The sequence below is a fragment of the Hetaerina americana genome, unplaced genomic scaffold (assembly GCF_022747635.1).
Source record: "Hetaerina americana unplaced genomic scaffold, ioHetAmer1.1.p SCAF_11, whole genome shotgun sequence".
NCBI classification, from domain to species: Eukaryota; Metazoa; Arthropoda; class Insecta; order Odonata; family Calopterygidae; genus Hetaerina; species Hetaerina americana.
The window spans coordinates 9,345,965-9,373,818 of NW_027286181.1; the positions used below are offsets into that span (position 1 = coordinate 9,345,965).

Genomic DNA, 27,854 nt, shown 5'->3' on the forward strand with positions numbered 1-27,854 from the left:
TTAAAAATTCACAAATTGTAGAAATATAAAATTATACTGAAAATTATAAGGAATCTTGATGCATTTTGTCAGCATATGAAATCAGAAAGCAGTAATATCTTTTGAACTAGAACAATCATTATGGTCAAATGAACTGCATTTTGTTGCAATGGTATCTGTAGATGCAGCATTTTCCCCAACATTGTAGCGAGTGGCTGTGGTCTTCTGGCATGATCTGTATGCTTGATCCAAGAGAGACACACTGACTAACACAAATAAACTCACAGTCATTGTCAATGTACGCACTGGTATTGTCTCAGGAAACCTTATCACTGGAGGCAATCCTATTGACACTTCTCCAACTAACACACGCAAGGTGATACCTACAAAAAAGGTGATTCCACTTGCGATAGGAGTCCCTATTCCTGGGGCAATCATAGCCATCATGAAATGTGGGAATACTAGCACATACATCAGATCTGATGAAAGGTACCTGGAAAAAAAATTTTCAATATCAACAGAGCATCTATGAAATGTTACCAAGCATAGAAGTACACACAAGTGAATATGCTAGTCTTTTCAGTAGGTTTTCAGCTACACCTGTTTACCATGACTACTGATCTATCTGCATTACTGAACCACACAAAATTGAATATTAGCTATAAACAGTTCAACATATTTAAATTTCGCATAATGCCTTAAGCAGCTGTGGAAAACATACTTATACATGTTAATGGGCAACTGCAGAAGAAATATTCTTGTGGATTTGACTCCCTCTTACTCCAAGAGCCCAGAGCCCCTTCTTATCTTTATGACCTAAACTTTTTCTATGCACTTCAAGGTGGCCAACACCCTCTTCCACCGAACTGGTCCCTTTCTTGCTCATTGAGCAAGCCACCTTCAAGAGTTATGACCACATTTCATGTGGCTAAAAAGTCAGCAGATTTACACACGGTTTAGTGTGGTAAGTAGACTCAGTATTATGTCAATATCTTAATATCAGTCATGGATGCAATGAGATGAAAAGGGATACAACTTACCACTTCCACCATTCTCAAAGAAACCATGATTAGACCAATTCTTTTCCAAATGAACATGAGCATTAAATTAGATTAGTTTTAATATATAGGAGAGAAGAATAAACCCAGATAAACTACAAATAAATATTCTGGCAGTTAATGAGTTACCCTCTTACAATTTAGAAGAGATTTTCCGTACAGCATATGGCTTCTGAATTGGAATTATGTCATAGTGAATATATAATAATGATATATTGAAAGAAAAAATGGGATGCCTGAAATTCAATGTAAAATAGATAGGGTATAGCTGACGTGCAACACTTCAGGTATGACGACTACAATCTTTCAAAGGAACTCACATATGAAAAGCTGGCAATATTTCCTCGGCAAGTAGTTTAAATGAAACATTCAACTCAAAATCTGAGGAGTTCATCATGTCCATGACATGATAAAACCTGTTCAATTCAAGTCAGAATTTTTTAACCCCAGTCCAAAGCAAGGTATAAACATTGTTCCAAGTTTCTTTACCTTTACTGGCTTATTTCAATGATTTCTTTACAATTTTGGATACCCTGATGACACCATTGAATTCTAACAGAGACTAATCATTTTTATATGTGAACTTTAACATTGCTGCTTATTTACTCTCATTTTTATAATTATAAATTACTCATATTAAATGTAATTAGACAAACTGAAGAACTTTCTATGCACAGCACAAACATTGTTAGTGAATCTGTGGAAGCTTGTTATTGTTATTAATGACCATGAAAATATGCCAAGCAGCTTGAGCACCATTCATACTACGAAGCTGCATTTCAAAACCAATCAACTAACCAAAGGCCATAGATTGATTCTGCCATGAAAGCAACACCAGTGGCAGCGACCCCAACAGCCAATATGCTGATCCTTGAGCACCACATCACTTCACCATCTGATGCCTAACATAAAAATAAAAATCATTAATTATTAACCACAGTAGTTTATATTGACCACAAGTCATGAATATCTACTGTATGTTAGCAGCATTTAGAAGCATTTATCCTCTTTATATTCTTTGGAGAAACAATATTATTCATCTCTATGAGGTGAATAACATTGTTTCTCCAAAGAACACAAAGGATACCCTTGAGGGTATCTCCTGATTTAATTAATGGGCATGCCCATCAATTAAATTAGGAGATGTAAAAATAGTTTATAAGTTCAATGGAGAGACATGATGATGAAAAATCTTTTTTTCTATGAAATAAATGCATTCACATTTGACAAATATTCTGTGACAAGTGGTAGTAAACCTTTAAATTTCTCAGGTGATGTTTTTCAAGCATGCCATTTTGATTGTTATTTTAGTGCATGCCACAGTAGATGCCGTTTGAGAGTTTCAAATGCTTTCTCGTTGACGCACAAATGAGTTTAATTTGAAGATAAACATGGATGGGCAAAAATAAATATAGAGAGTTATCTTTTATTGCCTTCCAACCTTGGGGATTTGAAACCACTCACAGCAACATCATGATAATGCCCTAAATTAGATAACTCCTATCTAATATAAATTATTCCCTCAGGCTGAACTTCATGAAATAGCATGATACACATAAATGGAATTTATTCTATACCTTAGTCCTCAATAATCCCTTATAAATATTATTAACAATGGCTGAACTTGCTCCCAAAACAGCACTGTCAATTGTTGACATCACTGCGGCAGTTACAGCTCCGACCCCAAAAAATGTGACCACCTGTGGGACTAAATATCTCAGCGCCAGAGGAAGGACCAAGGAAGCATCATCTGGAGTGATTGGAGCACCCAAAGCAGTCATATTCCAAGCTGAAATGGAAATTGAAAGAGATTTTTAGAAAAAGCTCCAGAGAAATTTTGCTATGACCACAGATGTGGACTCCTTTTTGCTCAGGGAGAACGAATAAGATGACAGAGTTAAATGAAGAAAACAATGTATCTTTTCACTGTCTTTGAGGAAAGATACATTGTATTCTTCATTTAATTAAAATGAATTTCCACAAAGTTGAACCAGAAACAATTGAAGATTACAGAGTATTTTTTTGTGAGCTAGATATTTCATTAATTATATTGTGTAGCTTTCTTTATGTTCATGTAACCATGCTTATAAGTGCAAAGCATGCTGTGGCGGCTCAACCCTTGAATCATCATTGAGCGCCATTGCGAACGCGCCTTCGCCGGCAAGTGTTTTGGCTTCCGGCGTTCGCCACCAGGGTCCGCCGCCAGGGCGCAACCACGCCGCCAGAGCCACTCTCTCTCTCACTCTCTCTCTCTGACTGGCTCTGGACCGTCACGCGCGCCGCCATCGTGGTCAACCCAAGGACGCTGCTTCCTGGTGAAGGATTCTCTCCTGGCTTCGCCACCGCACGGCCGAATATTTACTGAATAATTACTGTTCAATCGCCTCATCAAGGTTTTAATTTTCTGAGCACAATAAACTTTGTTAATTGTTAGGAGGTGTCATTATTTCCACCACGATACCTCCTTCAATAGTGGTGACCCCGACTTGATTCATTTCTCCCCACGTGCTTAGCCGTGCACTGACCACGCCGTTTTGGTCGAGCCCGAATATCTGTACATCTGCCTCGCTATGTGATTAGGCGACTCCTTGAGCGAGAAGAGATGGGCGACAGGAAGCCATCCCAAGTTCTCCGCCATCTTAAGGACTTGGCAGGCTCGTCGATACCTGACGAGTTCATGCGGTCGCTGTGGCTGACCCGGCTACCCACGCCTCTCCACGCCATCTTAGCGGCTCAAGATGGCGTCGACCTAGACGCCGTGGCTTCCCTCGCCGACAGAATCAGTGAGGTGATACCCCGGGAACGAGTGCCCGCTCCTACCCACGCTCAGGTAAGCGAGGTGAGTTCCGACCCGCCATCTTGTTCCGGTGGATGCTCGGGCATGTTGGCCTCCCTCCTGAACCGAATGGACGACCTCACCCGGCAAGTTGCGGCTCTTTCGGTGGCGCGGCACCCTCGAGAGGAACGCTCCCGTTTCCGAGGCCATTCCCGTTCCCGCAGCCAATCTCGCGGCTCTGAAGACGGACCATCAGGACGCCGTACGACGCCACAACTCTGCTGGTATCACCGGAAGTTTGGTGCCGACGCGCGGCACTGCACCCAGCCGTGCTCATTCCAGGTGCCGGAAAACACCGCGGGCACTATGTAGACGCGGCCGCCGACCTTAGCCCTACAGCAAGCCGCCTCTTCGTTACGGACACGACCACAAAGGTACAGTTTCTTGTTGACACTGGTGCTGACCTTTCTGTGTTTCCCCTATCGCTCGTCAAAAGTCCTAGACAGCGGACCGACTACCAACTTTTTGCTGCCAACAATTCCGTAATAAATACGTACGGTTGGGAAGTATTAAACCTAAATTTCGGTCTGCGCCGCGACTTCACGTGGAGGTTTGTTGTGGCAGACGTTGCACAGCCTATTATCGGAGTGGACTTTTTAACACATTTCAGTCTTTTGGTGGACGTTAAGAATTCTCGTCTTACAGACAGTTCGACGACAATTTCCGTCGCCGGAAATATTGTACGCCTCCCGGCAACGCAGATAAAGGCGGTAGTAGGAGAAACCCGTTTTCACGTTCTTCTCTCGCGCTTTTCTGAAATTACGCGTCCAGCAGGGACACCCGGTCATGCGTCCCACTCCACAGTGCATTTCATTCGCACGACCGCAGGTCAGCCGGTGTCATGTAAACCACGTAGGCTTGCTCCCGACAAACTTGCCGCAGCCAAACGGGAATTTGAATTAATGGTGCGATTAGGGACAGCCCGCCGCTCGGATAGCTGTTGGTCCTCCGCCCTCCACCTTGTGCCCAAGAAGGGAGACGAGTGGCGCCCCTGCGGGGATTATCGCGCGTTAAACGCTAGGACCATCCCCGATCGCTATCCTGTCCCCCATATCGAGGATTTCGCTGCATCCCTCAATGGTGCTCGTGTTTTCTCCACCATTGACCTCGTGAGGGCATATAACCAAATACCTGTGAACCCGGAAGACATACCGAAGACTGCAATCACGACCCCCTTTGGGTTGTTTGAATTTCCCTTTATGTCATATGGACTGCGAAACGCCGCACAGACTTGCCAACGTTTCCTCGACGAGGCACTCAGAGGTCTCTCCTTTTGCTACGTCTATTTAGACGATATTTTGGTCGCCTCCCAAAATGAGGACGAACATGAGCATCACCTGCGTGAGCTTTTTGGCAGATTAAAATCATACGGTGTGCTCATTAATCCTGCAAAGTGTGTTTTTGGTGTTCCTAATGTCAAGTTTTTAGGATATAGTGTAAGTGCCAAGGGTACAACGCCTTTAAGTGACAAAGTGAGTGCTATCGCCGACTTCCCACTCCCTGTGACGGTGAAACAGCTCCGCCAATTCTTGGGGATGCTGAATTTTTATAGAAGATTCCTTCCCCATGCCGCCGACTTACAGGCCCCCCTCAGTGAAGTGCTACGCGGTGGTGTACACGGCCGCGACAAAGTGGATTGGACGCCCGAACTGCGCCTTTCTTTTCAGCGGTGTAAAGACGCTCTTTCGAACTTTGTGCTTCTCGCCCATCCGGCCCCCTCCCTTCCCCTCGGCCTGTTTACAGACGCCTCGGACTTCACCCTGGGAGCTGTGCTCCGGCAGCGCACAGAGGCGGGTTGGCAACCGCTTGGTTTCTTCTCCAAAAAACTAAGCTCGGCCGAGAGAAACTACAGCCCTTATGACAGGGAGCTCCTGGCGATTTATCGGGCGGTCCGGTATTTTCGCCACATGGTGGAGGGTCGGAATTTTACAATTTTTACAGACCACAAGCCGATAGTGTACGCGTTCCAGCAAAAACCTGACAGATGTTCGCCCCGTCAATTCCGCTACCTCGACCTGATCGGCCAATACTCGACAGACATTCGTCACGTAGCCGGCGCGGATAATGTCGTGGCGGACGCTTTATCGCGCATCGATTCCTTGTCCTCCGCGGTAAATTTTGAGGAGTTAGGCCGTGCACAGGAGGCAGACGCTGAACTTGCTGCGCTCCTTAAGAACGAAGAGTCTTCCCTCAAGCTCAGAAGACTTCCTGTTCCCGGTTGTGCTGTGCACTTGTTTTGTGACACTTCCACCCCTTGTGCTCGCCCATACGTCACTCCCACATTCCGGCGTCAGGCGTTTGATTCGCTTCATAACCTGGCGCATCCCGGAGCGAAAGCGACGATAAAGCTCGTGACATCGCGTTTCGTGTGGCCCTCTATTAGGAAAGACTGCCGCGAATGGGGACGCGCGTGCATCCCGTGCCAACAGGCAAAAGTGACTCGCCATGTTGCCTCCCCTGTGCGCAATTTCCCGTCTCCCGGACGGAGATTCGAGCACGTCCACATTGATTTGGTCGGACCTCTCCCAAGTTCACGTGGATTTCGATATTGCCTTACGTGCGTGGACCGTTTCACCCGATGGCCCGAGGCAATACCGATTGGTGACATTTCGGCCGAGACAGTGGCATTCGCTTTCTTTAGCGGATGGATGTCGCGTTTCGGCTCACCCCAACGCATCACTACCGACCAAGGACGGCAGTTTGAAAGCAACCTCTTCCGCCAGCTCTCCCTCATGGCCGGCGCGGAGCATTTCAGGACGACAGCATACCATCCTGAGGCGAACGGGATGGTAGAACGGTTCCATCGACAGCTGAAGGCCGCCATCCGTTGCCACGGGACCACTCAGTGGGTGGACGTACTTCCTGCCATCCTCCTGGGATTCCGCGCCTCCTGGAAGGAAGACCTAGATGCCTCCACTGCAGAGTTAGTGTATGGGGAGCCTCTCCGCCTTCCCGGAGAATTCCTCTCACCAACCTCTCCATCGCAGCCAGCTGACACCGCCTTCATGTCCCAGTTGTGCGAGCATTTCCGGGAGTTGAGCCCTCGCCCCGCTGCCCACCACGGTTCCCGTCAGGTCTTCATCTTCAAAGACTTGCCAACGGCGTCCCACGTCTTCGTCCGGCACGGCCCCCCGCGGGGTTCTCTTCAGCTGCCGTATGACGGGCCGTTTAAAGTTTTAGAACGGAATGATAAGGCGTACAAAGTCCGCTTACCAAACCGTGATGTGTTCATTTCTCTCGACAGACTCAAACCTGCCTTCACGGTATCCAACCTACCAATTTATAACCACCAGGCAGCCCTACCACTTCACCATACCGCGCCACAGCTGGAGGCAGCAGAATCGGACGAAAGATGGCCTGCCGCCTTTACGTCGCGTCCAGCTACGCTGCCTGCACCACCAGCCCCTCAGCCCCCAGGTGCTGCACTGCGCACACAGCGCGGCGAACGGACAACCCGATCTGGGAGACACGTGCGCTTTCCGTCGCATCTTGAATAATTTCAACTATAATTTTCTCTTTTTTTTCTCTTTTTCTTTCGTTGTCTTGACTTCATTACCTAACCTGTCATGCTTCCACCACCCCTACACCCTCCTTCCTTGCCCGCGCACCCGTTATCACCTCCTGTTTCCACAATTTTTCCAATGTCTACTAACCACCAGGGACTATAAAACAACCAAGGGGGTGGTGTGGCGGCTCAACCCTTGAATCATCATTGAGCGCCATTGCGAACGCGCCTTCGCCGGCAAGTGTTTTGGCTTCCGGCGTTCGCCACCAGGGTCCGCCGCCAGGGCGCAACCACGCCGCCAGAGCCACTCTCTCTCTCACTCTCTCTCTCTGACTGGCTCTGGACCGTCACGCGCGCCGCCATCGTGGTCAACCCAAGGACGCTGCTTCCTGGTGAAGGATTCTCTCCTGGCTTCGCCACCGCACGGCCGAATATTTACTGAATAATTACTGTTCAATCGCCTCATCAAGGTTTTAATTTTCTGAGCACAATAAACTTTGTTAATTGTTAGGAGGTGTCATTATTTCCACCACGATACCTCCTTCACATGCTTATAATGTGCATGCTTATAAGCAACAATTCTCTCGCAAATCTCTTGACAGCTTCAACAATAGCAGTTTTAGTATATGCAAGTACCAAATTGTTCGAGCACAAGAAAGAGAATTTAAAAGTGCGATGGAAAAAAGAGATAGAAAAGCTTAGGAAAGTATGATGTTAAATGGAGGAGTATGATCAAACTTTTTGGCAAAAATTGAATGTATTTATGGGAATGAGAATAAATTTGTAAATGGTGGAAATGTTATATCCAGATTGAAGTAAATGTCTATGTATTTTTGTCACATGAAATATCTGGTTAGCTCTACCCCCACCCATAAAAATAACTTCTTGGTTAAAGATAGCACTTTAATACACCTAAAATTTATTCCCCAGTGGCATGCACTGACGAAAAACTGTTAAATGTAAATTTTATCAAAATGTGCTGATATTAATTTACGTCAAGAATGGCATCAATGGATAAAATTTAGACAAATAATTAACAATGTACATAGGTTACACACCTGCAGTCCTTGCCACTCCTCCAATAACAATTGGTGGAACAATCATCATCAGAGGAAGAATGGAGGCCAGCAATGACATTGGCAAGACATGCTTTTCAGTTTTGAGAGAGAGAGCCCTCTGGTAATAACCCTGAAAAGCAAAGAAATAAAATACTTTGGACATTGTAATCAATGATTTCTATGAACTCCTAACTTCATAGAGTAAAACTATACATGACCTCAAGAGTGAATCTGCACAAGTGACATTATAAGAATTCATTTTGGTAGGTACATAACATCTATATGAACTTCATAGATAAGGTTAATGACAGCGACATTAATTAAAGTCCAAACTTAAAATGTGTATTGACTAAGCTAATTCCATAACTTATATCACAGGCTTAATTTAACATTTTTATTGAAAAATGTAATGTTGCCAACACACAACCTTTACATCGCATATTTACTTGAACAGTTAAACCCTTCAACTAGGGAAACTGGAACATTTTTAAAACCAAGCCAGAGAACTGAGTAGATATGAAAGAAATTTTACTTTGAAATACAACAGATTATATTTATTACAAAAAAGTCAAACCCTCTTTCACACCCAGTGGTCCATAATTATTTCATGTATCAAATAATCAAAAATTTTACATGCCAACTATCATTTTAACAAAAAAATTTTAAAGAAAATACCGGCCCAGAGTTCTACAACTGCAAAATCAGATCCTTGAAGAAAAAACTAAGAGTGATTCACAAAAAATGGAGCGAGAGCTCGGAATGGCTCATAATCTACAAAAAATTAGTTCGTGAATTAAATAGAGAAAAGAAAACAGCCAAAAAAAGTTTCCTACAGAACATAATCCGGAAAGATAATGGAAATAAATTTTATAAGTACCCCCAGAGGAGGAAAGACAACAGGGAAAACATAACAGCTTTAAAAAAAGGGGATGGAACACTAATCGTAGACGATAAGGAAAAGGCTAATGCGTTTAATAATTGGTATGCAAGTGTATTTAAGGTGATGGTAAACAAAATGGATTCTGTAGATACATCTCTGAGTCAACAAGGAGGCGAAAGAATATTAAATACCAAAACTATTAAAATGACGAGCACAGAAATTTATAAAAAAATTATGAAAATGAGGGCAAATAAATCAAAAGGGCCAGATAGTATCTCAATTGACTCGCTTAAATTGGGTGGTAGTGTAGTTTCAAATCATATAAATCAATGTTACCTTAAACAATAATGCCCTGCCAAATGCTTGGAAGGAGGAATATGTTACGCCAATTTTCAAAGGAGGAGGCAAGGCACTAGTTGATAATTATAGACTGGTAAGCTTGACGTCAGTTGTATGCAAGCTATTAGAAAAGATAATGGCTGATAATCTCTGGGATTTGTGGGAGAGTGAGAATTGGCTGTATAGTCGCCAATACGGTTTCAGAAAAGGGCACTCTTGTGAAACTCAGCTATTAGGGTTCTGCCAAGAAATATTTGACTCTATGGATGCAGGAATATAAGTGGATGCTATAATAGTCGACCTATCAAAAGCCTTTGACAAATTTGACCACTATTGCTTAGTGCTTAAGATGGGCTGATTACCACTACACACAGATGGAAGAGTAATTTTTGCAATCTCTAGGGTCAAAAATTTCATGGAAGGTCGAACACAAAGGGTCAAATTAGGAGAAGTGTATTATGAAAAAACCAGGGTAACATCGGGAGTCCCACAAGGAAGGGTACTTGGCCCGCTCTTGTTTCTAATCTATATAAATGATCTACCAGTAAATATTTATTCTCAGATAAGACTTTTTGCAGACGACTGCATTATCTACAGGAAAGTCGAAAATGACAGTGACCGTGATATACTGCAAAGGGATGTTAATAAAATGGCGGATTGGGTGACAAATAATGGGATGGATATAAATGTTTCCAAACACAAATCCATCACTTTTAGTAACAAGGTAAATGGAAACAGTAAGGACTATTAATTCTCGGAAAATGTCATTCCTAGAATTGATAGCTGTAAATGCTTAGGTGTATATTTAACCAAGGATTTAGGGTGGGGGCTTAATGTGGCTTACATTTTTAAGAAAGCTTTCAAAACTCTTCATTGGGTGATGAGAAACCTCAAAGGGAGTGTTAAAGCAACTAAGGAAAAGGCATATCAGACCCTGGTAAGATCAATTTTCTCATCTCTTTAATGGGACCCTTATGAAGACGGACTTCAAAAAACTGTCATCGGTGCAAAGAAAGGCTGCCCGATATGTACTGGGGAAGCATAGGAGGATGGAGAGTGTGTCTGACATGTTAAAAATGCTGTGCTGGGAACCTCTACAAAGCAGAAGAAAAATAAGCAGACTTTGTGGAATGGTCCGAATTCAGAAGGGAGAGAAAGCTTGGGCAGAACTAAGAAAAGAGGTGAGAAATCCAAATTTTATAGAGAGAAATGATCACAAATTCAAGGTAAAATGCCTGGCACAAAGAATGAATAAAAAAAATCTTTTTTCTAAATAACTCGCACACACATTACTCGCAAAACTATTCGAACTCTTTCCTAATAGAGTGCATACTTTTAAGAAAAGATGTAAGGAATTTATGTGATAATTTGATTGATGTATTGTGTAAAATTATATGTAACAGCTTAATTTCTTTTATTTATCTTGTTTTTCCTGCTGATTAATTGATGTTAATGAGATTGGAATTTTCTTGTCTTGTGTTTGGAAGTTTCCTTTAAGTGTACTTTTGTTTTACAGACTGATTTTATTTATTATCTTTTGTGATTACTTGGGACTTGTGAGTCACCTGACACAGTCTATCTGTAAATTTCAATAATAAAATAAACTGCTGAGAATAAAAGTGAATGCAAGATAATTGACTTTCATCAATCATATGGCATTAAAGAAGGTTAAAAAAATTACCTGTTTGAAAAACCTTTAGGAATAATTCGAGCATAGCCTGCAGTTGTCAATGAAAAATATTCTATGAACTACCAGAGTTTTCCAAAATATAACATTGGTTAACTACAAAATTTAAAAAGTTACCAAAAAATGGATGAAGCCCAAAAGCCCAATCATCATCTTTAACATGTGAGTAAATGAGTCATTTGTAAAACAAGTATCTTGAGCTGCAGGGAAGTAAAACTTTTTAATGAGCCATGTGGAAGCATTTTCTTAAGAAGGGTTTGAAGCATGTGTGCACTGGTAATGTTAAGTTGTGAGCTGAATCAACTTGCAACAGAGTAATTCAGGTTGGAGAATATTCTTTCTGATTGCCACTGATTAACACAAGCTAAAACTGTATTTTGAATTTAGATGGATGTAATGGGGGATGGGACTGGGGTTTTATCCAAAGACTCAATTTTTCTGTATGCCCAACTGGTTGTATGAACTCTCAACTCCTCACAGTTACATGTAAAAATATTTCTCTGCTTTTATACAAGAAATGAGGTAAATTAAGATCACATCACATTCATGGGCATGCAGCAGTAACCTCACCTGCCAAGGTAGCCCACCCAGCAGTGGAGTGAGAATACCATCAGCATAACTTCCAGCTTGGTCCAATGAAACATGACCAAGCCACTCTGTCAGTGACCCAAGCTGGTCGGCTTGTGAAACAGCCTCACTGGTCAAAACATATGACAGGCTTAAAAACTGTGGGTGCAAAAAGAAGAATAATCATGAAATATCTCAAAAAGGCACTAATCTATATAAATAACACAATTTCAGGCGTAACATGGTGGAAATTCTTCATGATGAAAGAAAACACTTTGCTTTTCCACACAAGAATATTTTTAGTATGTCCTAAATTTCATTACAGCATAACATCATAAGGTAAAATTAGAAATCTTGGAACACATATATGCTGGGAAAGATGGGAGGAGGAGAGAACAAAGAAAGGATCAAGGGGGAGAGGGGAAAGTGGGGGAAAAGGCTGGATTAAGAGAGGGAAGGGAAAGGAGCAAAGATCACTATATTCAGTATCTATTTTCTAGGCATTTTTTAAAATTGAAGCCCTTAGTTAGCATATGTGCAGAAGGCATTACACTCATTTAATCACCAGTAAAGATTGGAACAAATATGCATCAAGTTTGAAGTACAGTTGATTTTTTGTAGCTTTAGAAGTGGACAAATAATCTTACCATACCAATAAATATCACGACAATCTGAAGAACATCTGTGTACGCAACAGACAGCATTCCTCCACACAAGGTGTAAATCATCCCTACAGCAGAGCTCACAAGGATAGAAGTTCCCCTGTCCAACCCCAGGGTCACCTTCAGTGTTGATCCTAATAAAATTCAAATCAACAACATTGCATAGCTATATAAAAATAATGTTGATAAGAGAAGAGTGAGATTTATTGGTGATGTTAATCTGGCTGATAGTAAGGGAAAATATACTTTTACAAGTTGACTTGCTGGAAGATGTGGTGTCCTACCACGCTGGTTGTCTTCAGATGATAACGGTTTCATCCTAATTACAGAGGACATTTTTAGGTCTTCAGATCCACTTGGACTTGATAATGCTGTCTGGAATGAGGACAAAACTGTTGTCTTCTGAAAACAACCAATGCAGTGGAACACCGAAAGCCTTGCAGCAACTAACTCATCATGCAACGCCAGGGAAACCTACAGCAATATTTCATTCTTTTACTAGTCTATGTTAGTTCTCCTTTTAGGTGTAAATTTCAATAGACTCTGAATATATTTGCTGTTCTAATGTCTAAATGGTTCGTGACTAGAAAAAATCATAAATATATGTGGCCTTGGTCTTACCTAGAACTGACAAAACTGCACCAATCCAAAATAAGTCTCCGATAATATGTGGCACGACACAGAGGCCACCCATCACATGGCCAAAATTTTCTTGAAGTGGATCAAACACCGTCAAGTAGCCATGTCTTCTCATTTTTCTGGCAAATAACAGACCATCTGCAAAAAAAATCAATGCAGATAAATTAGAAATCATTAAAAATACTTTTTCATATTCTTTTTTCAAGGATAAAAACAATGTTTGAAAAAATTTTATGAACTAAGGTAATAAAATGATCAAAATATCATTTGCATGTGAACACATGATGTATCTCAGATAATAGATAATCTCTTACTAATTACCATCCCGGATATATAAGCAAATGGCACAGGGCACCATAAAATCCCATTCTTGAAGGTTTCCTCAGCAGTACCAGAGAGAAAGGCACCTCCAATCTGGGTAGCTGTCCAAGTGGATCATGAAAATTTTCATTTTATTATATTGTGTATGCATCAAGGTACAATGTGAAATAACTGAAAAATATCAATTAACTGTTATCGTGGAAGCAGGGATAACAGATGATTAGAAGAAGAAATGTGACATGATTAAGAAAATAGCAGAGGCATGGCACAATGAAATATGTTACATAAATGAATCAGCAGTGAGGTAAAGGGGGGATTACTGCTCTGAGTTGCACTCTTCATTCATTGAAATAGATTCAAAAAATTTTGTTAATAAGTAGTAGCAGTGAAAGTTAATTGTTCAACTCAACGGAGCATGGTGCACTGATTAACTGCTATCAGCCAAGTCTTTTATATTGTTTCACCAAAAAACTATCCAATAGTTTGCCCCAGTCAAGGAACAATATGGGGATAAAATAATCTAGAATTTCATGAAGTGAAAGTAATTGCACTGAACGTGTCTGTTATTTGAGATTGCACATTTGAAAACTTGGCTATGATATGATTATTATATTTTTTTTGCTGGAGGACAAAGTAAAAACATGAACTCAATAAAACTCACAGAGCAGTGATTTTTTTTTTAATTTTTAATTCATTTCATCAGAAAATGAACAAAATGAAATTAGTCAAAAAAACAAAATAATTCATTATTTTAAATTTTATCATAAGGTACATTAGCTACTTCAAAAATAAAGAGAAAGAAACTAAATACATTGAGTTTGATCTCTCACTCACCATCCTCTCTAACTCACCTTTGAGATGTGTGTGACGGGAGTGACAGAGTGAAAATTTCAGTGTAAAAATCGTTTGCTTTGATGGGATTTTCACACTCTGAAATTGTTGGATTGTAATTTGCATATTGCGGATAACTCCGTTAAAAGTCACTGTCACCACATCTCCCACAGTTCCTTGGAATATGACAGAGTGATTCTCAGTGCCGCTGTAGATGTTTGTTCTTTTTTGTTAATTTGTGTGAGACACTGTCTCCAATAGCTCAGTAGGTATGTATTGGGTGAATTTACTGGGTCAGATATTGGTATAAGCATTTGAAGTTGGTTGAAGTTGAATGCATTCATTGAGGGTGGCAGTCTACCCAAGGCAACACTTCGGGGATTACTTCTAACTCACTTTTGGTACACAGTTCAGTTTACTTCATGATCAGGGAACAAGAATTAGTAATCCCAAATGAAATAGAACAAAATAGGGTTGGGAGAGGGGAGAGAGAAAGAGAAGTGGGATGAAGGAAGGGACATTCATCTCCCTTGTTCCTCTTGATTTTTGTGAACCATAAACAAGAGAAAACTTAAGCATCAACAAGAAAACTTCTTCGTATCTCATGCTCCACCATTTGGTCAGAGTCTAGTACTACTCCAATATCTGCATTCATTTTGGTAAATGCCATTTAAAGTGAGTATCACTTAGCAGAATGAGTGAAGTCGTATATTTAGGTAATCCATAGTACTGAGATTCTAGTTATTGTATGATGACCATCAGGATAACATATAATTGAGATTTCACTGGATGTACATATATTCATTATTAAGTTCAAATCGTACAAACTTTACTGCATGACTAGAAATATACAGAGCAATGCGGATAGGGAACAATGCACAGGAAAAAGCATCTGACCTACCTCAGCAAGGGAGTACAGTAATAATGATATATCTGCTATTCTCAACCAGAAATGAGGGTAGGAAATGAGGAGGGAAGGAGGAAAGAAGGGTCAGGCCAGGCTGGCAAACTAAAGTTAATCATCTGCAAAGCTGATTTTATGACTTGTCTTCCGAATTTCATTTCTGTCTAAATTATAAATTGAACCAGAGAAGATTCAAGAGAGATAAAAGAATAATACAAAGGACATACATGGTACCAACACTAGGTTAGCAAGTCCATGGATAGAAATAGAATATGACTCAGATTAAGATAACTTAGGTCCAAGCATTTTTGACATTTAGATTGAAAGGGTGATATTAAGAGAATTGAAATCAATTAAGGCCGAAGAGGCAGATGGCATTCCCATGGAAATAATAAAAGGGTCAGGAGAACATGGGAGGATGCTTTTACAGACTAATTTGTAGCATTTATATGGGAGGAATTTGGCTGGAAGATTTCATCAGATCAGGGTTAGTTCCACTCCAAAAAAGGAGAGGCAGCCAGATTTTACAACTGTAAAACAATAAGCTGGATTTCACAGGCAGCTAAATTAGTAATTAGGATCATAAATCAGAGGATGGAGAAGACGATAAATGATTACTAAGGGGATGAACAGTTGGGGTTCAGGAAGGAGAGAAGCACTCATGATGTCATTGAGGTGATGAGGTCACTAAGAGAGAACAACATACAATGTATTCAGAATGTATTGATTTGTTTTGTAAATATCAAGCAACTTTTCGAAAGAGTAAATTGGGTAGAATAAATCAATTTATTGCAGAAAATAGGATTAGATTAGAAAGTCTTACTTTAAATACAAAAGAGATTATTATAACTCAATTAGGTGTGCAAAAAATAAAGTTTATAATGATTTTATATTAAATACCAAAAATAAACAAAAGGCAGCATGGAGAGTAATCAATGAAGAAGTTGGTCATGGTAATGCAAAAGAAAATCTTCCTTTTACCCCAGACACTGTAAATAATTTTTTCTTAAAAGCTGATGAAGACAATTTGTTCACTTTAAAAGTTGATGCTGCCAATATTGGCAATATCCTGCAAAATCTTCCTCCAAATAATTTAAATTTTTAATGGAATTTGTTACTCTATTTGATATTATATCAAAAGTAAAAAAAATAAAAATCCAATTGTAAGGATAACTATGGTCCATGTAATGCTCTAATTAAGGACGTTATTGTGTTCATTGCGGAACCATTAGCTATTTTAATCAACCTACGTTTTGAGAGAGGAGATTTTCCAACTGCTTTAAAATATTCCAAAACAGAACCTGTCCATAAGAAAGGTGATAAAGATGATTTAACTAACTACTGCCCCATTTCCATAGTCCCTGTTTTCGGTAAATTTTTTGAAGCTATAATGAAAAATCAAATATGAGATTTCCTGTTTTCGTTAAATTTTTTGAAGCTATAATGAAAGATCAAATATGAGATTTCCTGTTTTCGTTAAATTTTTTGAAGCTATAATGAAAGATCAAATATGAGATTTATTTAGTCAAATAATCCATTTTCCAAATTAAAGTATGGCTTCTGAACTGGAAAATTTACAATTATGGCTGTAGAGTCCATAGTTAATTATGTCATTAATGCATTTGAAGAGAAGGAATCAGTCTATGTGACACTATGAGATCTTAATAGGGCTTTCGACTGGGTTGATCATTCAATATTACTATCAAAGCTAGGGCATTATGGTGTTAAGGGTGTTGCACTGAAACTAATGAAGTCTCATATTTGGATGATCGCCTCCAATAGGTTGAACTTGATGGCTGTCAATCTGCAGCTCTTCAAGTAAAATTTGATGTCCCACAGGGCTCTGTGCTTGGCCCAGTACTTTCCATCATGATGATTAATGATTTTCCCCGTAATATGAAATCTAAATCTATTTTATATGCTGATGTCACCACTTTTGTAAAAAAATTTCAAGATCTAGAAGGTTCAAAGGTACGATCTAGTGCTACCCAAAGACAGACTAAGGAATGGTTTGATATTAATTATTTTCATTTAAATACTAAAAAAATCCAGCATATTGTATACAATCTTAAATCAAAAATAACATATTGAAACTGCTTAAATCCTAGGAATTTATACAGGTATTGATACAAAACTTAAATGGGAGACCCACATCAGTCAGATCTGTAATAAACCGAGGAAAACTGTTTATATATCAAGAAAGCTCAAGTTTCTCATTTTAAATTAGTATCGTTTAACATTTTACCATACCTTCTTTCAATGTCATTTGAATTATAATATTGAGCTATGGGGTCGTTCCCCAAATGTTAAATAAATTTTGCTACTAGAAAAGAGAGCTATTCACTCTCTTGCCAATACATCACCACATGATTCCTGCAAGCCTTTTTTAATTAGGTATGGAATCATGACTGTAATAATTTTATATATCTTTAAGGCTCCGATTCATGTGAAAGTTAATCTAGAAAATTACGAATTAAGATCTCATATCCATAACTACATCACAAGGGATAAAGTGAATCTAAATACTACTTATCGTAGATTGTCATCAACTTAACACATTTCATAATGTGAGCATATGACTGTATAACTATCTGCCTACTCAGTTGAAATTGGGCTGTATCCAGAGTTTCAAGAATACGTATATACCTGTTTACTTACTCTCCTACCTTCCTCATTTGATAAATTCTTTTGTGAAAATCTTCATCATATTTAAGAACTTATGTTTATATATTAAGTAATATTTACATTGACAACATGTAATATGTTTGTACCACTTTTCAAAATGGATAAAATATTATTATTATAGGTACTTTTCCGCAATCTGTACATGTCTCCGAGTGCTCAGATGCAAGTGGGGGATAGAGAGTCTGGATGACCAGTGTTAGGAAGATGGATAAGTCAGGGGTATACAATATCACCTGTACTTTTCAACGTATATGTGGAGGAAATGGTTAAAGAGACATGCAAAGAATTGGAGATAGGAATGAAAGTCGGTGGGGAATTCGTAAAATCAGTTATATTTGTTGATGATCAAGCTTAGGTTAGTCAATCAGCAAGCATTGTATTGCTGGACTCATTAGAAAGTCAGTGTGGTAGTTTTGGGATGATAATATATGTAGACAAAATGAAGGCTATGTCTACCTATGAAGGAAGTTTACCTATCCCGCCAGTATTTAGGATTAAGGTGGTCAATGTAGATGAGGTAGGAACATTAGAAGAAGAACTGCATTGAGCAGAGGAGCTTTATTAGATGGAGGGAATTGCTTACAGGACATTTAATAAGGATGTTAAGAAAAGTCTCGCCAAAACTTTGATATGGAGAGTGGTTTTGTAAGTTGCAGAAACATGATCATTGAAGCCAAATTATAGGAGTAGATAGGAAAGTTTAGAGTTGATGTGTGTAGAAGGATAGAAAAGGTGAAGTGGACATAATTGAAAACAAAATCAGTACTCAGAAATGTGGGAAAGGAGAGAGGGTTGTTCAGAGAAATCCAAAGGAGGCTGGAAAAGTGGGCAAGTGAATGTTGAAGCTTAGACCACGGTGAGAATCTTAGGCAAGTGTGGAAGCGGTAGGCAATAGAAAAGGCATGCTGAACGAAATGATGATATATTTATTTACTTTTAGGTAATGTTCTGTAAAATTTTAAAATTGAAACATCTCCTTCATAGAGCATACCTGCAAGGGTGGCAACAGCAACTGGCAAGCCTAATCGCCGTCCAGCAAGATACAACTCTTCACTTCCAGTAGTCCTCAGTGATTTTTTCTTGACTTGACGCCATGATGCCCAGATACCAATCAAGAGCATTGTCATATATAAAAAAGCAATGGCGCTTGCTCCCACAATATCCACATCTTCCAAGTTTAAAGTATGTTTCTTTTCACCTTGCTCAGTAGAATTCATTCTGGATCAATGCCAGCTAAAATATTTATTCCCAGCTGGAACCAAAAATATTCTGCAATAAGTGAAAAATTTTTACAGCCGCATCATGATAGCAGGTCATTATCGTGAAGGCCAGTGAGAGAAGTAGAACATGGCGATTAAAGATGGGAAAAAATAAAATAATGACTAGTGGAGCCAGCCATATTAGTGGTAAACACACTATTCAATCAATTTCAAACCAGAAGATACACATGGAAGAAACTAGAGTACTGAAGCAGAGACCCAATTGTTCACAATCTTGTGATAGTGGCAAAATAAGTTAGTGAAGAAATGCAACAGCTATTCTGGCATATATACGAGGTCTGTTCAAAAAGTATAGTGACTTTTGTATTTTTTCAAAAATTATTTATCTATTTATGAACATCTATTTTGTCCCCTTCAAAGTAATCCTCATTAGATAATATACACTTGTACCAACATTTTTTCCAATCCTCGAAGCACTTCAAAAAATCATTTTTTGTGATCTTGTTCAGCTCCTCCTTCGATGCAATCTTCATCTTGTCAATCGTAGCGTAGCATCATCCTTTCATGGACCTCTTCAGTTTCAGGAACAAGAAAATGTCATTGGGGCCAGATCTGGGAGATACGGAGGCTGCGGCATCACTTGTATGTTGTTTTTGGCCAAATATTTGCACACAAGTAACGATGTGTGAGCAGAGGCGTGGATGAACTTTACCATCACCTACCAAACTGACCATTAATTTAATTACTATGTTTACAGCTTCACTGCTGTTATGGCATCATATTCCAAACAAAACATTTAGCAACTCTAATTCTCAGTCATTCTGATAGAAGAACGAAGGAGATGCAAGAATGTATGAAAAAAGGATGAGGTCCTGTCAAAGAAGTTATGAAATCAATTGATACAAGAATCTAAAAGGGCAAAGGAAGAGTGGATTAAAATACGCTGAGAAGAAATCAGCAACATGATGAGGAAGGGATGCCCTGAAATAGCCTACCAACTAGCAAAGAGTCACTTTGGAGAAAGAAAAATTAAATGAAAAAACATTTAATAATGGGAAGACATGCAAATAGAAAATGAAGGCACAGAAAATAGATAGAATGAGTACATGGAAGAGTTGAATCATGGACCCCTACCTCTGGAAGATGCCCTAGTGACAGTTAAGAGTACGTTGAATGAAAGAATGGGACAGTGAGCCAGGTATCCTAACAAGTGAACTCCAAGCAAAATAAGTGAGTAACTGTTCACCAGAGCAGCTCAAGATGTAAAGTTGCATTAGGCTCAGAAAGTGGACCAATCCAGAGGAAAATTTATCCATTCATTTGAAGGTAAAGGCAAGGGAAGCCTTCATGGATTAATAAGGGCTGTTGCATGAGTGGAAGATTGCTAGAGGACTATAAGAAGAATTCAACACCAAATCTTTAGATTAGTGTTATATACATCCAAAATAATAATGCCAAGGAGTCCCTTTCTAAGAAAAACTAAAGGCAACCTTCCTGTAAAGCAATTTGGATTCAGGAAACACAGAGAAAAGAGTGACTCTATAAGGATATTATTAGGCTACTAGGAAAATAAACATATACAAGGCAACAAGCCATTGTATGTGGCATCCATGAACTTGGGACTTGGAGAAGGTTTCTGACAATATTAGGAGGAACAAGCTGTTCAAATTGCAGGAAACATACTCATGGATTACAACAATAAAAGAATTATCTACCCACAATACATGAATTTAGTCGCTATAATTTTAAAGCAAGAATGAAAAAAATAGAAGCCAACCGAATAAAGGAGTCAGACAAGGCAATCTTTCTGCAAGACTATTCAACATACACATATTTAGAAGAGGCACTACAAGGAATTGGTAGCAAAGGAATAAGGTAGTGGCGGCTCAACACTTGAATCATCATTGAGCGCCATTGCGAACGCGCCTTTGCCGGCAAGTGTTTTGGCTTCCGGCGTTCGCCACCAGGGTCCGCGGCCAGGGCGCAACCACGCCGCCAGACTCACTCTCTCTCTGACTGGCTCTGGACCGTCACGCGCGCCGCCATCGTGGTCAACCCAAGGACGCTGCTTCCTGATGAAGGATTCTCTCCTGGCTTCGCCACCGCAAGGCCGAATATTTACTGAATAATTACTGTTCAATCGCCTCATCAAGGTTTTAATTTTCTGAGCACAATAAACTTTGTTAATTGTTAGGAGGTGTCATTATTTCCACCACGATACCTCCTTCAATAGTGGTGACCCCGATGTGATTCATTTCTCCCCACGTGCTTAGCCGTGCACTGACCACGCCGTTTTGGTCGAGCCCGAATATCTGTACATCTGCCTCGCTATGTGATTAGGCGACTCCTTGAGCGAGAAGAGATGGGCGACAGGAAGCCATCCCAAGTTCTCCGCCATCTTAAGGACTTGGCAGGCTCGTCGATGCCTGACGAGTTCATGCGGTCGCTGTGGCTCACCCGGCTACCCACGCCTCTCCACGCCATCTTAGCAGCTCAAGATGGCGTCGACCTAGACGCCGTGGCTTCCCTCGCCGACAGAATCAGTGAGGTGATACCCCGGGAACGAGTGCCCGCTCCTACCCACGCTCAGGTTAGCGAGGTGAGTTCCGACCCGCCATCTTGTTCCGGTGGATGCTCGGGCATGTTGGCCTCCCTCCTGAACCGAATGGACGACCTCACCCGGCAAGTTGCGGCTCTTTCGGTGGCGCGGCACCCTCGAGAGGAACGCTCCCGTTTCCGAGGCCATTCCCGTTCCCGCAGCCAATCTCGCGGCTCTGAAGACGGACCATCAGGACGCCGTACGACGCCACAACTCTGCTGGTATCACCGGAAGTTTGGTGCCGACGCGCGGCACTGCACCCAGCCGTGCTCATTCCAGGTGCCGGAAAACACCGCGGGCACTATGTAGACGCGGCCGCCGACCTTAGCCCTACAGCAAGCCGCCTCTTCGTTACGGACACGACCACAAAGGTACAGTTTCTTGTTGACACTGGTGCTGACCTTTCTGTGTTTCCCCTATCGCTCGTCAAAAGTCCTAGACAGCGGACCGACTACCAACTTTTTGCTGCCAACAATTCCGTAATAAATACGTACGGTTGGGAAGTATTAAACCTAAATTTCGGTCTGCGCCGCGACTTCACGTGGAGGTTTGTTGTGGCAGACGTTGCACAGCCTATTATCGGAGTGGACTTTTTAACACATTTCAGTCTTTTGGTGGACGTTAAGAATTCTCGTCTTACAGACAGTTCGACGACAATTTCCGTCGCCGGAAATATTGTACGCCTCCCGGCAACGCAGATAAAGGCGGTAGTAGGAGAAACCCGTTTTCACGTTCTTCTCTCGCGCTTTTCTGAAATTACGCGTCCAGCAGGGACACCCGGTCATGCGTCCCACTCCACAGTGCATTTCATTCGCACGACCGCAGGTCAGCCGGTGTCATGTAAACCACGTAGGCTTGCTCCCGACAAACTTGCCGCAGCCAAACGGGAATTTGAATTAATGGTGCGATTAGGGACAGCCCGCCGCTCGGATAGCTGTTGGTCCTCCGCCCTCCACCTTGTGCCCAAGAAGGGAGACGAGTGGCGCCCCTGCGGGGATTATCGCGCGTTAAACGCTAGGACCATCCCCGATCGCTATCCTGTCCCCCATATCGAGGATTTCGCTGCATCCCTCAATGGTGCTCGTGTTTTCTCCACCATTGACCTCGTGAGGGCATATAACCAAATACCTGTGAACCCGGAAGACATACCGAAGACTGCAATCACGACCCCCTTTGGGTTGTTTGAATTTCCCTTTATGTCATATGGACTGCGAAACGCCGCACAGACTTGCCAACGTTTCCTCGACGAGGCACTCAGAGGTCTCTCCTTTTGCTACGTCTATTTAGACGATATTTTGGTCGCCTCCCAAAATGAGGACGAACATGAGCATCACCTGCGTGAGCTTTTTGGCAGATTAAAATCATACGGTGTGCTCATTAATCCTGCAAAGTGTGTTTTTGGTGTTCCTAATGTCAAGTTTTTAGGATATAGTGTAAGTGCCAAGGGTACAACGCCTTTAAGTGACAAAGTGAGTGCTATCGCCGACTTCCCACTCCCTGTGACGGTGAAACAGCTCCGCCAATTCTTGGGGATGCTGAATTTTTATAGAAGATTCCTTCCCCATGCCGCCGACTTACAGGCCCCCCTCAGTGAAGTGCTACGCGGTGGTGTACACGGCCGCGACAAAGTGGATTGGACGCCCGAACTGCGCCTTTCTTTTCAGCGGTGTAAAGACGCTCTTTCGAACTTTGTGCTTCTCGCCCATCCGGCCCCCTCCCTTCCCCTCGGCCTGTTTACAGACGCCTCGGACTTCACCCTGGGAGCTGTGCTCCGGCAGCGCACAGAGGCGGGTTGGCAACCGCTTGGTTTCTTCTCCAAAAAACTAAGCTCGGCCGAGAGAAACTACAGCCCTTATGACAGGGGGCTCCTGGCGATTTATCGGGCGGTCCGGTATTTTCGCCACATGGTGGAGGGTCGGAATTTTACAATTTCTACAGACCACAAGCCGATAGTGTACGCGTTCCAGCAAAAACCTGACAGATGTTCGCCCCGTCAATTCCGCTACCTCGACCTGATCGGCCAATACTCGACAGACATTCGTCACGTAGCCGGCGCGGATAATGTCGTGGCGGACGCTTTATCGCGCATCGATTCCTTGTCCTCCGCGGTAAATTTTGAGGAGTTAGGCCGTGCACAGGAGGCAGACGCTGAACTTGCTGCGCTCCTTAAGAACGAAGAGTCTTCCCTCAAGCTCAGAAGACTTCCTGTTCCCGGTTGTGCTGTGCACTTGTTTTGTGACACTTCCACCCCTTGTGCTCGCCCATACGTCACTCCCACATTCCGGCGTCAGGCGTTTGATTCGCTTCATAACCTGGCGCATCCCGGAGCGAAAGCGACGATAAAGCTCGTGACATCGCGTTTCGTGTGGCCCTCTATTAGGAAAGACTGCCGCGAATGGGCACGCGCGTGCATCCCGTGCCAACAGGCAAAAGTGACTCGTCATGTTGCCTCCCCTGTGCGCAATTTCCCGTCTCCCGGACGGAGATTCGAGCACGTCCACATTGATTTGGTCGGACCTCTCCCAAGTTCACGTGGATTTCGATATTGCCTTACGTGCGTGGACCGTTTCACCCGATGGCCCGAGGCAATACCGATTGGTGACATTTCGGCCGAGACAGTGGCATTCGCTTTCTTTAGCGGATGGATGTCGCGTTTCGGCTCACCCCAACGCATCACTACCGACCAAGGACGGCAGTTTGAAAGCAACCTCTTCCGCCAGCTCTCCCTCATGGCCGGCGCGGAGCATTTCAGGACGACAGCATACCATCCTGAGGCGAACGGGATGGTAGAACGGTTCCATCGACAGCTGAAGGCCGCCATTCGTTGCCATGGGACCTCTCAGTGGGTGGACGTACTTCCTGCCATCCTCCTGGGATTCCGCGCCTCCTGGAAGGAAGACCTAGATGCCTCCACTGCAGAGTTAGTGTATGGGGAGCCTCTCCGCCTTCCCGGAGAATTCCTCTCACCAACCTCTCCATCGCAGCCAGCTGACACCGCCTTCATGTCCCAGTTGCGCGAGCATTTCCGGGAGTTGAGCCCTCGCCCCGCTGCCCACCACGGTTCCCGTCAGGTCTTCATCTTCAAAGACTTGCCGACGGCGTCCCACGTCTTCGTCCGGCACGGCCCCCCGCGGGGTTCTCTTCAGCTGCCGTATGACGGGCCGTTTAAAGTTTTAGAACGGAATGATAAGGCGTACAAAGTCCGCTTACCAAACCGTGATGTGTTCATTTCTCTCGACAGACTCAAACCTGCCTTTACGGTATCCAACCTACCAATTTATAACCACCAGGCAGCTCTACCGCTTCACCACACCGCGCCACAGCTGCAGGCAGCAGAACCGGACGAAAGACGGCCTGCCGCCTTCACATCGCGCCCAGCTACGCTGCCTGCACCACCAGCCCCTCAGCCCCCAGGTGCTGCACTGCGCACACAGCGCGGCGAACGGACAACCCGATCTGGGAGACACGTGCGCTTTCCGTCGCATCTTGAATAATTTCAACTATAATTTTCTCTTTTTCTTTCGTTGTCTTGACTTCATTACCTAACCTGTCATGCTTCCACCACCCCTACACCCTCCTTCCTTGCCCGCGCACCCGTTATCACCTCCTGTTTCCACAATTTTTCCAATGTCTACTAACCACCAGGGACTATAAAACAACCAAGGGGGTGGTGTGGTGGCTCAACACTTGAATCATCATTGAGCGCCATTGTGAACGCGCCTTCGCCGGCAAGTGTTTTGGCTTCCGGCGTTCGCCACCAGGGTCCGCGGCCAGGGCGCAACCACGCCGCCAGAGCCACGCCGCCAGACCCACTCTCACTCTCTCTCTGACTGGCTCTGGACCGTCACGCGCGCCGCCATCGTGGTTAACCCAAGGACGCTGCTTCCTGATGAAGGATTCTCTCCTGGCTTCGCCACCGCACGGCCGAATATTTACTGAATAATTACTGTTCAATCGCCTCATCAAGGTTTTAATTTTCTGAGCACAATAAACTTTGTTAATTGTTAGGAGGTGTCATTATTTCCACCACGATACCTCCTTCAAAGGTTAATATATAAAATATAAACATGCACCAATTTTCAGATGGTATCAGAGTAATAAAAGACAATTCAGAAGATCTGAAGGCATCATAGACAAAATGGACCAAGAATTTCAGAATAGGAATTAGAATTCATATTGCCACATGGTTTCGGTAGTCCTCTGGGCTACTGGCCAGGGGGCCTGGGTTCGATTCCCAGGCAGGCCTCTCTGGACACCCTCAGATCCACCCAAGCTGTTATTTTTTGGGTACTAGATCTTCCTGGGAAACCATAACCAGCACAAGAAAAAGCACTGCCCCCCCCCCCCCCAACCCTGGTGTGTGAATTTCAGATGCTGTCATGCATAATACTGGGTGAATCCTACTATCATCTACCAAACCAACCTTTGGGTTGATTACTGTGCTTATGGTTTATTATTGCCACATGCAATATGAAAGTAAACAAACAAAACTAAAATCCTAACAGATACATGGAAGAGAGAAGATGCAGGCTAGGGTGGGAGCTAAGAGGAGAAAAATTTAAGCAGGCTGAATCTTTCACCTACTTCAAGAGTAACATAGCTCGAGATGAAAGAAACATGATGGCAATAAAGCAGGGAATAGCTTATGGTAAGATGGCATTGACCACTAATAGACGACTGTCTACTATTCTCATGTGAGATAAGCTCAAAAAAAGTCATGAAAACATTCATGTAGAATATGACACTCGGATATATGGATTCGATACCTTCTTAATGTTGACATCGATTTCCTCACAGCAGCTTTCTAGTCACTCTTCCTTGGTCTTCTTGCACTATCGTATGGCTTGGTTCTGCAACTTTCTATAAAGCCTTTCCTCAGTTTTATTTCTTAGATTTCTGTACTTTCTTCTAACCTCTATGAGAGCTTGAGATATCATCCATGGCCTTTGGGTTCGGCCGCCTTTCTTATGAGTTGTTCATCCACTACTTTGGTTATCATATTATTTCATTCCTTCCATTGTCCTTCATCCTTTGTCTAATTTATTCTTCTATTTTTCTGATGATGGCCATATTGAAACTTTTTCTCGCTCGCTGTATCTCCAGTATCTTTATGTTCCATCTGGGATTCCGTGTCCCTTTCTGAATCTTCTTGCATCACACATGGCTGCCCTTGACCACCAGGTTGTGATAACCATTTGTATTCAAGACAGGGTAGCTCTAGCAAATTTATAAATTAGTTCTTGCATCTCGCTCGGTCTCGGATTTAGTCCCTGTCAGCATATATTACACATTGCCTATAATTGGGTACACGGTTTTGCACTACTCAGCATGTATAGAGTTAGTGTAGGTACTGCCATAGGCACTGAACCGCCCAGGGGAAATTTTAATTGGGTGGCACATTTCACATTCCCAAAGTTAATTGAACTAAAACCTATTTAAGCCCTCCAGTCAAAATTCATCACAGGCACGACTTTTGCCCCTTGAAAGTAGACCCCCGTGGGACTCGTTCTTCAATCCCTAACGTGACAAAACGGGGAAGCCGCAGTCAATGGAAACGAGAGCGCATTCAAGAAATCTGCAAATGATAGATCACTCCAAGCAACAGTATAATATACGACAGAGGCTTTACTTAAAGCTAGAATCATTGGTTATGTACATAAGGAATGCAACTTAACAGATAAGAATTTGTTCCTCAAACCTTATGCGTCACCCGCCAGGGATTAAACGAAGAGCAGCAGGAGACACACGGAACGCAAGCGGCAAACACACGGCACTTACTGCTTCTCATAACCTTGAATCGAGCATCTTACACACTCAGCGTAACCGAAGTTCTAAGACCCTCAAGGAAAATTGCTCCCTCGAGACACCTGACTAGGTTTTTTTTTCAATAACAACACCTAAGAGGTTTTTCCCAGCATTTCACCGCACTTCAAATGGTGACGCAAAACTGCTGGCACTTCCTCATACACATAGTAGCGTTATTTCCTCATAGGTTTTCAACGGCAATGCCCAATTCAATTTGCTATCTATTCATGGAATCTCATTGAGTAAACTCAAATTAATACCCATCAGAAATCAAAACAG

At 42.4% G+C, this 27,854-nt stretch overlaps 1 protein-coding gene across 1 annotated transcript; it reads right to left on the reverse strand.

Annotated features, from left to right (window-relative positions):
- On the reverse strand, positions 1 to 27,542 carry LOC139701077 (high-affinity choline transporter 1-like). The gene is made up of 10 exons (XM_071599652.1): positions 27,469 to 27,542; positions 18,943 to 19,203; positions 13,525 to 13,632; positions 13,193 to 13,348; positions 12,557 to 12,705; positions 11,913 to 12,068; positions 8,437 to 8,566; positions 2,615 to 2,826; positions 1,836 to 1,939; positions 1 to 472 (listed from the first exon to the last, which is right to left on the reverse strand). Exons 2-10 carry the CDS (start codon positions 19,166 to 19,168, stop codon positions 82 to 84), a joined length of 1,632 nt encoding a protein of 543 aa, XP_071455753.1. The 5' UTR covers positions 19,169 to 19,203; positions 27,469 to 27,542; the 3' UTR covers positions 1 to 81.
- Between the last annotated feature and the right edge of the window lie 312 nt (positions 27,543 to 27,854).

Excerpts from the sequence above, each read along its gene's own strand:
- LOC139701077 (XM_071599652.1), bottom strand. The coding sequence starts at position 19,168 with ATGAATTCTACTGAGCAAGGTGAAAAGAAACATACTTTAAACTTGGAA. Across the intron at positions 13,633-18,942 it reads TGCTGTTGCCACCCTTGCAG|CTACCCAGATTGGAGGTGCC; the intron begins GTATGCTCTATG and ends CCACTTGGACAG. Across the intron at positions 8,567-11,912 it reads TGGGTGGGCTACCTTGGCAG|GGTTATTACCAGAGGGCTCT; the intron begins GTGAGGTTACTG and ends TTTGCTTTTCAG.